Source organism: Tinamus guttatus, unplaced genomic scaffold, assembly GCF_059628265.1.
Source record: "Tinamus guttatus ecotype Peru unplaced genomic scaffold, ASM5962826v1 Tinamus_guttatus_pri_ptg000125l, whole genome shotgun sequence".
Classification (NCBI taxonomy): domain Eukaryota; kingdom Metazoa; phylum Chordata; class Aves; order Tinamiformes; family Tinamidae; genus Tinamus; species Tinamus guttatus.
Window position 1 is genome coordinate 5,218,168 of NW_028288659.1, and position 13,218 is coordinate 5,231,385.

The window sequence follows — 13,218 nt, forward strand, 5'->3', positions numbered from 1 at the left end:
TTGCAGATACTCCAAAGTCATGTGGATAGGGTCCTGGGAAACCTGATGTAGGTTGAGCAAGGGGGTTGAATTAGATGTTCTTTAAAAGGTCCCTTCCAACCTCCACCGTCCTGTGTGCAATTCTCTGATTGCTCCATGTTTGCTGTTTGGATGTGACTGAAAGCAACAGCAGTGTGGAATATCCACTGTGTGGCATTGAGAAGCATGGGACTGTTCTCACCTTCAGCCTTTCTCCATCAGCTCCCAGAGAGCAAAGGTAACCCTGCACAGTGAAAGAGCAGCAACCACAAGAGTCTGTTAAAGGCCAGAAGCTGCAGTTTTGATGAGTAGTGGTTTAGCAGCCTGCAGGATGTCCAATTCAGGGTCCAGTGAACGACCAAGCCCTTCCAAGACCATGATGGCAAAGATGATGGAAGCAAAGTTGCTCTCGAGCTTCACCTAGAACCACAAGAGACTGAATGGACACCATGGACCAAAGACTTGCCCCGACTTGCGTGTGAACAAATGAGTCCCCAGCTCCCACCCCTGCACTAAAGCTGTTTCAGGGCATACAAGGGCGTTACGGAGTCACGGAGCTGGCAGCAGGACGTGCTTCACAGCAGCCTAAATTGCACCTGATGTTACTGCATGCCAGTCTAATTAATTTTGACAACCAAACGCTCTAAGGAATGTTTAAGGAGACCCTTGGCACGCTGGCCAGTCCTACAGCTGCCCTAACCAGACATCATCTCTTCTGGTCGAGGCTTCACAGCCCTGTTGATTTGCAAGCTTGTTTGCAAGCTTGGAAGCTTATCCCCTATCAATAATATCAATCAATATTCACTAGCTATCAATACTAGTGAATATAAAATGGAAACTCTTCTCTGGGAAGACCTCACTGTTGAGGTCTATAGCAACCCAGTAAAAGGGCCTAATGCTGTTACATAACCACATATTAAGAAAGAAACAAGTTCAGCCAAGAAGCCTGCATACATACACAAGATTTCACTTTCTGCTTCTAGGGGACTATAAAAGAGACAGGAAATAACAAGTGCAAGAGTGTGTAACACCAACAATTAAATGTGGTATTGAGGTCAAAACCCAGGAAAATGGAAATTGGTCTTGGTAGGACATGCATTAGGCCCTGAGAAACTGCACTGCTAAAACAAGTGGATACATTCTTGCACTCCCTCTGCTAGCAGCTCGTTTCAGAAGCCAGTCACACCCTTGTCACCTGTCACCATCCCCACAGAGCTCCCTCCCCAAATGAGATTCCAGCTGTTGAAGGCAGACACTGCCTGTTCCTCACCTTATGGGTCATCAGTAACTTAAAGACATTGGAGAGGAGATTTGCCACTTGAAGCTGGAATACAAAAGAAGTTAATTCTGCTAATTAGAGAGTGGGGGAAAAATAGAAAAACAAACAAAAACCAAACCAAAATCAAAAGAAACACTGAGGTCAGCAGGACTAAGCCACATGTATGAAAGAAAGGATAAGAATTAAAATTGAGTGTTAGGATATTTTCTTGGTCGTGAGGTAAGATTACAGGGCTGTTAACAGCCAAGATAAGATGGTCCCTCATGGATAAGGGGATAAGATCCCCTCAGGATAAGGAGCTCAGCTGTGAACCAGCATCTGTCCATTGCCCTGCTTGCTTACTCAGCAGCCCACGAAGGCAGAGAACATACGACCTCACGTGGCCCCATACCTGTTTGCTCAGGACCACCACACTGCATCCTCTGGCACGCACGGGCCTTAACTCACGGGCTGCAAGCTCTAATGTCAGGTTTACCAACACCTGCCTCTCAGGGGACTGGCAGATTGTAGATCAAAAATATAATAATTGAAGAAAAAAAACACTTTTTATAATTGGGAGGAAACAAGAGAAGATTTTAAGAATAACTTTTCCTCCATTTGAGATACTAAAAACTAAGTATTGGGCAGTGCTGAGAGGATCAGAGCTGGCCCTTCCACCAGGGCCACTGTAGCACAAAGCTCCAGGGGCCAGCGAGGGGCGGCCGCCGCTCAGGCACCTACCTTTCCCAGGGCCACGGAGCTCCCTCGCGCCCTGGCCACGAGCTCCGCCATCTCCGCCTTGAATCGCTCCACATCCCGGCACTGGTTGGCTCGGGCATGGTGAAGGATCAGCTCTGCCACTCGCTCCCCCTGCGGAACAAGGTGAAAGGGGGAATTAGCAGATTTAGATCGCAGGTACCAGCTGGCCTGCAGGGAGCCGTTCCTGGAAGGAGCTCCCAGGGCTGCACTCTCCTTTTGCAGTAGTTTTTGGATTAATGGAAACCCAAGGGGTTAACAGAAGCAGGTACAGAAAGAGCAGAACTGGTCCAAAAGGCTTAGCTAATATCTCTCTCTCTCTTTTTTTTTTTCCTCTTGTAGAAGAGAATGCAACAAAAAGTCATTGGTCAGCAGTGAGGAGAAATTTCAAGGGGAAAAACCAAAACATAGGATTAACACCTGAGCAAATAATGGTGTAAAAAAGGACATCTATTAACCTCATCTAAGGAATAGGTCCAACCCTCTATTTTCAAAGGGTGAAGAGTGAACTGATTTTGTGAGCCAGCATATGCTTGGATGGGAAAAGAAGAAGGGGAGTCATCTGCAAGCTTCACTTACAAGTGGGGCTTTTATGTGTCTTCTTAGTAAAGCTGTATGACAGTGACACACAGGGCCAGGGACCGAGTTTGGCAGTAAGACTTGGCATAGAAGTTTTTCCACCTGTAGAACATGAATTATAGCCAGCCTAAGCCATGAAGGGCTTGCAATTAAGTGGCTGCTCAGGAGCTGAAGTCAGTCTGGCAGCACAGCACACCCTGAACACATGGACATTAGCATGACTTGTGGGAACATTTCAGCAGATCAAATAGACAGAGATTAAGTATTCCTCCTATGTACTGGTGAGCCCTCCAACTTGCAGCTGGGAAATAGCAATATGCCAATAAGAGCACTGATACTTTTTCTCAGAATGAGCTAAAGACTTGAGCATCGGATTCTCTAGCTCATAAGACAGCACATTAAAAGAGGGAACAAGAAGGAAGAAATTCCCTTTGTACAGGGAAGTCTGACATGGGACAGACTCCTGCCTTCCTGGCTTTTCTTCACAAATGCTGAGATGAGCAGAAGGGAGGGTGGCTGTGAGCTGCAGCAGAGAATGTGTTTGAAGATCAAGATTTTCATCTGTTCTCCTCTCTGCTCTAGCAAAATCTGTCTACTCTCCAAAATGCAAGTGGCTCCCAAGCAGCCCTAACTCGCACCGAAAGTGCTCCAAGCCAGGAGTGGCAGCCACTGTTTCCCCTCAAGCTCTGTCACGCTCACAAGCCACTTTGCTTTAGTTGAGGATCTTACGTGTGTCTGGTGTAGCTTTCAAGCTAGCTGACAGCAAGGAAGGACTGGAAGGGGAAAGACGGGAAGCTACACTTTGACCATCAGACTCTCCAGGCACCTCCCTTGACCAGCCTCAGCTCCCCAAGACTCGGAGAGGCCCTCACCTGGCCCTGGACCACAGCAGTGAACACGGCGCGGAAGTTGCGCATGTCGGCAGCCTGCAGCTCCGCCACGATGCCCGCGTCCAGTAGCACCAGGCAGAGGCGTGCGCGGGGTGGCCGCACCTCCAGCACCAGCGTGTCGCACAGGTCCACAAGCGCCAGCTGCTCCCCGCCGCCAGCGCTGCTGTGGGCCGGGCCTTGCACCAGGATGTTCCCGGGGTGCAGGTCGGCATGAACAAAGTTGTCAACGAAGACCTGCAGAAAGGGCAAGTCTCAGAGCAGCTCGTTCCAGCCACGCCTGCCCACACCAGACTCCTGGGCAAATCGTGCAGGCTCATTCCTGGTCCATTCCCCTCAGTGCTACCATGCATCCCCCCATACAATATAGCAGCAAACGGGCTGATGGGGACAAGCTGGGGGGAGTCAGCAGAGCTGCATGAAGCAATCGTGTGCATTTGTAGAGCACCAGTGAGGCAGCAAGCAGTTTCAGCAAATCTGATTGCTCCTCAGCAATCAACCCTGGACTACACGGACACTATGGGCCTTGGCAAAGAGAATTGCAGAAAGAACAAGTCCTTTGCCATTCATTGGTATGGGATTTAGTGAATGACTAAGGGGTTGTTTACCCCAGCACATCAACCCACATTATAAGTACAAAATAAACTAGTGAGGAGAGTAAGCTGAAAGAGGAGACAGATGTATGTAGCAGTCCTCTGCCTCCAATACTGCCCAGCAACAGAAAGGATTAACAGCAGCGCAAGAACTATGGGATACTGGCAACCTCGGACTGCAGGACTTCCTGCTCCAATCAGCCTTATCTTAACATTTAATGGATTTCCTTCTCTTACAAATTTGCCAATAGCCATGTGAATTAAAGCGGAAAGGAAAGGAAAGGAAAGGAAAGGAAAGGAAAGGAAAGGAAAGGAAAGGAAAGGAAAGGAAAGGAAAGGAAAGGAAAGGAAAGGAAAGGAAAGGAAAGGAAAGGAAAGGAAAGGAAAGGAAAGGAAAGGAAAGGAAAGGAAAGGAAAGGTGAGGGGATGATCTTTGGGTACTGTCTGGAAAAGACAGTGCCTTCTGATAGAGTGGTTTGTGCCCTCCTTTTGGTCTTAGAAAACACCTTCACTGTCGTATACCCATGAATGTGTGCATCTGCCACAAGCTGCCCTCGCTTCTCTGCTTTCCAGACTTAACAATCCCAATTTATTTCAATCATTCCTGTATGGAAGTCACTCCACTCCAGAAGTCATCCTCTCAGTCTTCCTCTGAACCTTTCCTAATTCTATTAGAGTCTTTGAGATGGAAGGGAGGGACTAGAACTGCACAAAGTCATTAAGAAAGAAGCTTAAAAATTAAGAAAACAAACAAACAAGAAAAAAATATACTGCCTTAATGTTCTACTGCCAATTCCTTTCTACTGCTAGAATTTGGTTTGTGTTTTTTGATTGTGCATAAATACCCATACATATAACCACTGCAGTTATATATCTATGTATAAGTTCTTTACCTCCTTGAAAATGATATCTTTGGAGGAGGGGTAGAAAGTGAACAAACTAGGCTAGCTGCTTTCCCTGTGGCTTGTGTCCATAGTCTCTGCAGAGAGCCTGATACTTGCCAATTACAATGCACCGTATTGCTCTTGCACAATAAATACTCAAATGCTCATTTAAATGGATTGCGGGTTTTCCTAAGCAACGCCCGGATCCAACTGCACCTGAGGTCCCTACTGCGTACGAGCAGGTGCCCCAGCTGACAGCACCTACCATCTTTAGCAGCATGTCCATGCCCATCTTTGCAAGTCTCTGCTTCAGCTGTGGGGCAATCTCTGTGTGCAGGTACTGGGAGATAGGCTCACTCTCCTGAAATAAAGACAGACTGGAGTCAAATCTGCAAAGAGTGGCGGGAAGGCAATAATATACTCTAAAGGATGTGCTCTGTGGTGCCTGTACCTCCTGCAATATGGAACATGGGAGAAGAAAAGGATTTGTTCTTTGGAAAGAGTTTGAAACAGCCTGGGAGAGAAATACCCTCACCGAGATCGCATACACGAAAACTAAGGCTGAGAGAACAACTTTGGACTGACTTAAACATCCACGAGGGAATCAGGGCAAGCAACAGGCAGGGTCACGTTGCGAGCTGCTGCTTTGAACCGTCAGAGAGGAGAGCCAGAGCATGGTGCTGGAGCAGAAAGCACAGGGAAGCGCATGGGGGCTGGACACCTTGCCAGCTTGCTTTGGCTTCAGGCCAAGTTTACTTCCCTCTGAAGCTGTACCTCCCACCACTCTTTTGGGATGTACTGCTTATGAGCAAAGAGTAGAAGAGACCCTACAGGAAGGACATCAATCTCCTTAAGTAAATAAGAGAAAGGCAGCATCTTCCCGCTTCTGATATCTCCGTCTCAAAGAAGGAGCATTAGCGTATTCTCCTAAGGGCCTTCTCACTACCAATCATTCTCAGACCAAATGTTCTCACCTCAAATGTTTCCACTAGAACATCTGCTGTAACCAGGGGGTGTAGAGGAGTTGGGAACTTCACAAAATCAACATCCAGGAAATTTTGTCGGAAGCGTTCCAGATTCCTGGCTTCATAGCGCAAGTCAATCTCAAGAAGAAAAAGCAGGGTTGACAATTAGATGCAACTGGAGATTGAAAATCCTGCATGAGGTCATGGCTGCAAGGTGCAACACCTCACACCAGTGAAACTCAGAGAATCATAATGAAAACAAAATACAAAGGGCTTCTTCTTACACACTTAAAGTATCCCTCATGAAAGAGAAGAGGCTGGTAATGAAAACCCACAAGCCAGCACCCTAGAAATACACGTTACTCACCATTGGCATGGTGTCTCAAAAAATAAAAGACAATGACTGCAATATTTTTGATAGGATAAGATGGAACCTGAGCGAAAGCTTGCTGTTGAATAGCAAAACACAGGCAGGAAGAATTGCAGCTCTAGCCTCATTTTGTAAGCAGGCAGCTGTAGCAGGAATAAATTTAATGTGACCCATACAAAATAATCCACTGTACAGAGCCTTGGCCCTGTTCTCCTCAGTGATTCCGTGCACTGACACACAGGCCTCTCTCCTGCCCAGGAGACATTTCTTTACCTTCTGCTTTATCCTCTCCTGCCCATGCTGCTGCTTAAGGACATGGGAGAGAAGCTGACCTTAACTCACTTCCCAGGAATATTTCAGAGAAGCTGACCTTAACTCACTTCCCAGGAATATTTCTCGTTCTTTCAAAGGAAAATGAAAAGAAAGGACAACAGGCCTGTCAGGTGCTCTCCTGATGCTGAGTCTTCGGAATCTCCAGCAAAATTTCTGCCAGCTAAACTGGAACTAGGAACATTAAGGCACACTCAAATAGCATCAACAACTTACAGAATCACAGAATGGTTGAGGGTGGAAAGGACCTTTAGAGATCTAGTCCAACCTCCCTGCTCCAGCAGGAACACCTAGAGCACAGGGCACATGTCACACCCAGGCAGGTTTTGAAGATTTCCACAGAAGGAAACTCCACAACCTCTCTGGGCAGCCTGTTCCAGGGCTCTCTCACACTCACAGTAAAGTTGCTTTTCCACATATGAAGATGGAACTGCCTGTGTTTCAATTGGTACCCATTAGCCCTTCTTCTGTCACTGGCCACCAGCGAGAAGAGTTTGGCCCCATCCTCTTTACATTCTCCCCTCAGGTATTTGTACACATTGATCAGATCCCCTCTCAATCTTATCTTCTCTAGGCTAAACAGGCCCAGCTCGCTTAGTCTTTCCTCATACAATAGATGCTCCAGTCCCTTAATCATCTTCACGGCCCTACGCTGGACCTTCTAGAAGCTCCACGTCCCTCCTGTACCGGGGAGCCCAGAACTGCACCCAATACTCCAGCTGCGGCCTCACCAGAGCTGAGCAGAGGGGCAGGATCCCCTCCCTCGACCTGCTGGCAACGCTCCTCCTGATGCAGGCCAGGATCCCACTGGCCTTCTTGGCCATGAGGGCACATTGCTGGGTCATGGTTAACTTGTTGTCAACTAGGACTCCCAGATCCCCCTCCGGGGAGCTGCTTTCCAGCAGGTCAATCCCTAATCTGTCCTGGTGCCTGGGGTTATTCCTCCCCAGGTGCGGGACCCTGCACTTGTCCTTGTTGAACCTCATGAGGTTCCCTTCTGCCCAACTCTCCAACCTGTCCAGGTCCCTCTGAATGGCAGCACAGCCCTCTGGTGTGCTGGCCACTCTGACCAGCTCTGTATCATTCACAACTTGCTCATCTCTCATCATCAGTCACCTTCATTTTACAATCCTGCCTTCTATGCTAACCACATAGAAAACTTAAAGTTTTAGCAAACATTGTTTAACCTTGCCTTTTTACTATGTGAGCATATGATATTTCCTACAGTAATATTCTTGGGACCGATTAGAAGAATACATGTGATTAAAGAACAGACCAGTCTTCGTTTAACCCTCCAGTCAGTAGCTAGGAGAAGGAGCAGTTGTGTTACAGTGGGTAAAGATCGTGGTATTGCACATACCTGCTGAATCATAAGCTTCTCAAACTCTTCCACAATCTCAGTCAAACTGAGCCACTTGAACCCAGGGAGAAGTCCAAGGATGTGACTCCCTATCTTCATGAGGAACAGATCCATCTGGACTTGGTGGACTAGCCCAGGGTGCAGAACCTGGGCAAGAAAGTACAACCAGATCAATTGCCGAAATACTGTAAAGACAAGAGGCCATTTCAATCAGCAAAAATAATACATTCCAAATAGTGAGAAGTTGGCCTACAAAGCCAGAAATTGAAAAGGCTTAACTGGTTAGTTCTGGGAAGAATTTACATTTTTCTATGGGTTAAGTTGTGAACAAACAGAAGCAGAATAGCTCCATGCTATAGCCTGTGAACTCACCCATTCCCATTGCTTTTGCTCTGCATCCCTCTCCCTGCCACGTAGTATTGATTAGCATTTGGAATACCTTGTGCAAGGCTTGCTGGGCTAAAGGCTTCTCTGATCCAGGTTCTGCACACAAGGAGACAGGAGGTGCTTCATTTTATGGTGAGAGGCTTCATTCTTTTCCTGTCACTTGGCCTTTTCCTATCACTTGGCAAACACTACTCTGGTGCGCATGTGCTACAGGCAGCATGAAGTCTAACAGAGCTCCAGATCGGCAAGAGCTGGTGCCGCCGCACATCAAGATTGGTGCTGGCTGGAACCAAGGGTGGATAGGAGATGCTGAGTGGGGACAAGCACCACTTCCCTCTGCTGCTCTGGGCCCCTGCTGCTCTACTCATCCTCACGGGAACTAAAAGACGACCAGCCCTGCCCAGCGTGCTCCGCTTTCACGTCTACCAGCGAGACACAGGACTTACTTTAACAGCTACAGGCGTCAGATGTCTGGCACAAGGAAGGTTTGCACTCCGGTGCAGTTGGTCCATCTGCTCCGCTGGGTACCGGCCTTTCAGACTCAGCTCCTGCCCGCTCTTCTCCTCCAGCATCTCCTCACGCCTCCTCTTCCCCAGCCACCTGAAGAGGCCTCCAAAACCGGCGACCCGCCACACCTCAAAAGCGGCTGCGAGCGGCGAGCGCCGGGCGAGCCCCTCGGCACGGACGCCGGCAAGGGCAGTGAGGTCGGCGTAGGCTCTGTACACCTGCGCGACGCAGCCCGAGCCCACGGGCTCGTGGCTGGGGAAGTGGAGCAGGGCGCTCCAGCCCTCGCCGAAGGCCTCGGCGAGCAGCCGCTCGGTGTGGCACCACGGGTGCGGGCGCACGGCGGCGCGCAGCTTGGCGAGCTCGGCGCACAGCGCCTCGGAGAAGAGGTCCCTGCGCGTGCTGGCCCACTGGCCCAGCTTCACGCACGCGGGCCCCGCCGCCTCGGCGGCCGCGCGCAGCAGCCGCGGCCAGAGCGCGCCCAGGCGCGGCCACACGCGGCTCAGCGCGTAGAGCAGCAGCGGCGGCGCGAAGCGCAGCAGCAGCGCGGCCGCGCGCAGCCCCAGCCGCGCGGCCGCGCGCAGCCCGCGCCGCCGCCCCCGCGCCGCCACCACGAGCAGCGGCCGCTCCGGGCGGCGCTGCGCGGGCGCCAGGGGCACGGCCAGGGCGGCGGCGGCCCAGCGCGCGGCCCGCGGCACCGCCGCCCGCCCCGCGCCCGCCCCGGCACCGGCCCCGGCCCCGGCCCGCGGCGCCCGCGCCACCAGCAGCAGCAGCAGCCGCCGCGCGGCGCCGCCCGCCGCCATCACGGGCCGGGCGCGGAGGCCGCGGCGCTCCGCCCCGAGGCCCGGCCCGTTAAAGGCGCTTGTCCCTGCCCGCGGCCGGAGGGCGACGAGAGGAGCCCGACGCACCCGCTCTGCTCCCAGTGCAGCTCACAAGGGCGGTGCAGCTCAGAACGGAGCCGTCGGGGCTCTCCTTCTCCGTAAAGGCTTTGGCCCTCTTTGCAGTCAAAGGGCGTTTCTGCCCGCAGGGGAAGATGGTTTATGTTTCTCTCCGGATATTTATTTACAGCTTCCTTATTGTAGTAATTCTCGCGCTGGCTCTGCCTGCGCATTGTGTTGGATCTTAATGAAAGCACGAGGAGCCTTGGCTTCGGAGCCTGAGCAGGGGGAGCATTGCTGTGGAAAGTATTTAATTGAAAGCAGGTTCTGGGATTGCAGGAGCCAGGGGTGAAACTGTTCTGCTAAAGAAGTAAGCTTGTGCACTATGCCCTTGGTGTATCTAGCCTTCAGGTGCACGCAAGGTGTTGGGCATTGGTGTCCTAGGAACATACTGCCAGGCTTGCTGGAGGCTCATGGTGATTGCTTTGGGTTTCTGGCTTATTCCTGGGTCAGGTGGTGAATTACTAACCTTGAGGTGTTTTTAGGTGTTTACACAAGAGTTTCCCATTTTCCTCGGGATGGCCACGAGCTTTCTGGGCCCCTGTGATACGTGCATTCATAGCGAGAAAAGGTGTCTCGTGCACTTCAACTCTCTTCAACTTTCCGACTTTTTGTCCCTTACAGATAGAATAACATGCAGAGAGAATAACATACCCAGAGGAGACAGGGCAAGTCCCGTGAGGAGGGGACATCCTTGAAACGGTGAATTTCTCAGCGCGTGGGCCCTGCCCGAGGGTGGGCAGGTTCGGAGCGTGGGGTCAGGTACTGTGACAAAGCGCTCGAGGCCCCGGATCCCCCGAGCGAGTGGCGGGAGCGTTTGTGCCTTTGCCCGAGGCTCGTGCCCTCGCCACTGGCGCGTGGGCGCCGAGGAGGACGCGGGCTTTTGGCAGGTGACACTTCGGGGCATCCGCCGGGGGCTGGGCCCGGCCCTGCGGGGCGGCCATGGCGGCGGGGCCGGCCCTGCGGCGGGGCGGGAAGGGACGGGACGGGGCGGGACGGAGCGGCCCGCGCTGCCTCCTTCCCTCCCTCCCTGCCTCCCTCCCTCCCTCCGTCGCTGCCTCGCCCGCTCGGCGGCCGCTTCCCGCCGTGGCGGCCGCGCTGGGGCGCGGCGGGGGCAGCGGCGGGCCGGGCCGGGAGCCCCAGCCGCGCAGCGCACCGCCGCCATGCCGGGCCGCGCCGCCCCGCGCTCGCCGCCGCCGCCGGGGAAGGTAGGGAGCGGGGCCGGGGGCGCGGAGGGACGAAGGGAAGGGGGGCCGCGGTCCCGGGCGCCGCCGTGCCGGGGGAGCAGCCGCCGGGGCGTTTCTGCCGTTAGCTGCGCTGCGCCGGGACCCCGAGCCCGCCGGGACCTCCCTGCTCGGAAACCGCCCCCCTCCTTTAATTCCTTTTCTGCTAGAATTTGTCCTTTTTACTTTTTCTCTCGCTAAAATCGCGTTTGGCGGGAGGGCCAGAACTCGAGGGCACCGCGGGGGAGGCGCCAGCGTGTTACACCCCCCAGGAGGGCAGTGGGCTCCCAGCCCGGCCTCGTGCCCCAGGGGACATCCAGGTCCCGCTGGGGTCCGTGTTGGCCTCGGCAAAGCCCAGGTCCCCTCGGTGTCTTTTAGCTCTGTGTTTCCCACTTTCCTCCCTGGACAGACTGCTTTGCCTCCGGCAGCAGGAAACATCTGGGCATGGACTGTAGCGGAGCAGAGCGGCATCTGGGTTTGACTCCTGCCTGGGTCAGCAGGAGTATTCACCTGTCCTTAGAAAAGAAACAGCAGTTTTCCTTCCCGCTGGGACACCTGGGGTCCCATGGATTTGTCCCTGAGCCAAGAGCAGCTGGGGAGGGGGCGGGAAAGGATTTACAGCTGTGGTCTTGAGGGGACAATCCGCACAAAGTGCCCGTGGGCGCGCATAGAGTTTCTCCTAGCTCGAGGAGTCTCCGAGGAGCCTGGCCGCGGTGCTGGACAGGAGACACCATGGGATCGCTGGGCAGGTCAGCCAGCTTCTTGGATGCAGAGGTGTCTCCTGGCACGTTTGCTCCTGTCGTTTGAGCAGGCCACTGCTCTTAGCAGAGTCATCTCTTGGTTGCTTGGCTGGGAGGCTGAGGAGGGACAGGAGCAGAGGGATTTCCCTGGGCTTCCCGCGGTGCCACAGCAGGGAGGGCAGCGGCTGGGGTGGCTGGGCACTGAAGTGCTGTTCTCTGTGCTGTGGCAGCGAAGTCCAGCAAAGCTCTGCTGGCTCCATTTCTGAACCGCTGGAGAGCGAGTCCCTGCCGCGTCCTGCCAAAGGGAAGGAACGAGTCTGCTTGACCTCATGGCGTATTCCGAATTGTTGTCACCACAGTGGTGTCTGTGGGTTGGTGTGTTGTTTGTTTGTGTGTTTCTAGTAGTCCAGGCAGTGTTGTTTCAGTGTGTGAGATGGATATTTACCACCTTGGGGTAGACTTGGGGAAAAAAAATGAAAACTCTAAGTATAGAAATGGAGGAAAGCCACAAGATTTCCCAGGATAATAGAGTGTCCCTTTGAGAAACTAAGGAGAATGTACTGAAAACAAAGGGCATTAGAGCAATCCGGGCCTGTAAGAAGGCGGGCTGGGGATTTATAGCTCAACTGGGACCTCTCTTCGCCTGTGGGTTAGAAGGTTTCGTGCTGAAGGCCGGGCAGGCCCACGGCGTGTTCTCTGTCCTGGCAGACAGAGCCGAACTGAGCCCTTTCTCCAGCTCTGCTGCCCGAGCACCATCCTCCTCGTTGACCACAAGGGGATACTGAGTGCACCAACGTGCTTCTTTTGGTCGTGTCTACATCTCACGGCCTTGGGAAGTCTTTGGGGACAATCTGTCTGTAAAGAGACCCACATGATACTTTCTGTTCTCCAAAAACAAGAAGGGCATTTAGATTCTTCATCAAGTGCTTACAGTATGCCTGCTTTTTCCCATGCCTGGCGTGTTTATCCTTTGCTGATTTTCATTCTGACAAGATGATAAATAAAGATCACTTAAGCTGCTGGACTCTCCTTTTCAGAGGTGATGCAATTTCAGCAGAAGCTTTGCTGGGGAGTTATTCTGTATATGCTCCCCAATAACTCACTTGGATGGATTGAGTTACGCCTGTGTTTCATTGGGTGCTCTGCAGACATGGAGGCAAATGCAATGCTTGCTGCAGGCCTAGGAAGTTCTCCAGTCAGATCTTGATGCCTCAGAGCCAGACTGTTAAGCACGGGAGATGTTGGTCATTTCCTAATGCCCAAGAAGTGCCATATTCTTTGGGATCGCGGTGGATGCATCATCCAGGACAGTTGATTCTCTCTTCCTTTTTTAGAACATCGGATTTATTTCCTGAACTGAACTATACTAAACCTTTTCCTCTCAAAATGAATGCTGGAGAAAACGCTTCTTAGTCCACGGTTAAGC

The 13,218-nt window shown here is 52.4% G+C and overlaps 1 protein-coding gene across 1 annotated transcript; it reads right to left on the reverse strand.

Annotated features, from left to right (window-relative positions):
* Nucleotides 1–263: 263 nt before the first annotated feature.
* Nucleotides 264–9,694, reverse strand: ADCK2 (aarF domain containing kinase 2). Its single transcript, XM_010221864.2, has 8 exons — nucleotides 8,834–9,694; nucleotides 8,001–8,147; nucleotides 5,950–6,078; nucleotides 5,241–5,336; nucleotides 3,484–3,735; nucleotides 2,018–2,146; nucleotides 1,289–1,342; nucleotides 264–438 (listed from the first exon to the last, which is right to left on the reverse strand). Exons 1-8 carry the CDS (start codon nucleotides 9,692–9,694, stop codon nucleotides 298–300), a joined length of 1,809 nt encoding a protein of 602 aa, XP_010220166.2. The 3' UTR covers nucleotides 264–297.
* Between the last annotated feature and the right edge of the window lie 3,524 nt (nucleotides 9,695–13,218).

What these genes read in the sequence shown, in the direction of transcription:
- ADCK2 (XM_010221864.2), bottom strand. Translation starts at nt 9,694, where the DNA reads ATGGCGGCGGGCGGCGCCGCGCGGCGGCTGCTGCTGCTGCTGGTGGCG. An exon ending in TGGACATGCTGCTAAAGATG is followed by an intron (nt 3,736 to 5,240) that starts GTAGGTGCTGTC and finishes CCCTTTCTGCAG; the next exon opens with GTCTTCGTTGACAACTTTGT. An exon ending in AGTTACTGATGACCCATAAG is followed by an intron (nt 439 to 1,288) that starts GTGAGGAACAGG and finishes TTGTGGTTCTAG; the next exon opens with GTGAAGCTCGAGAGCAACTT.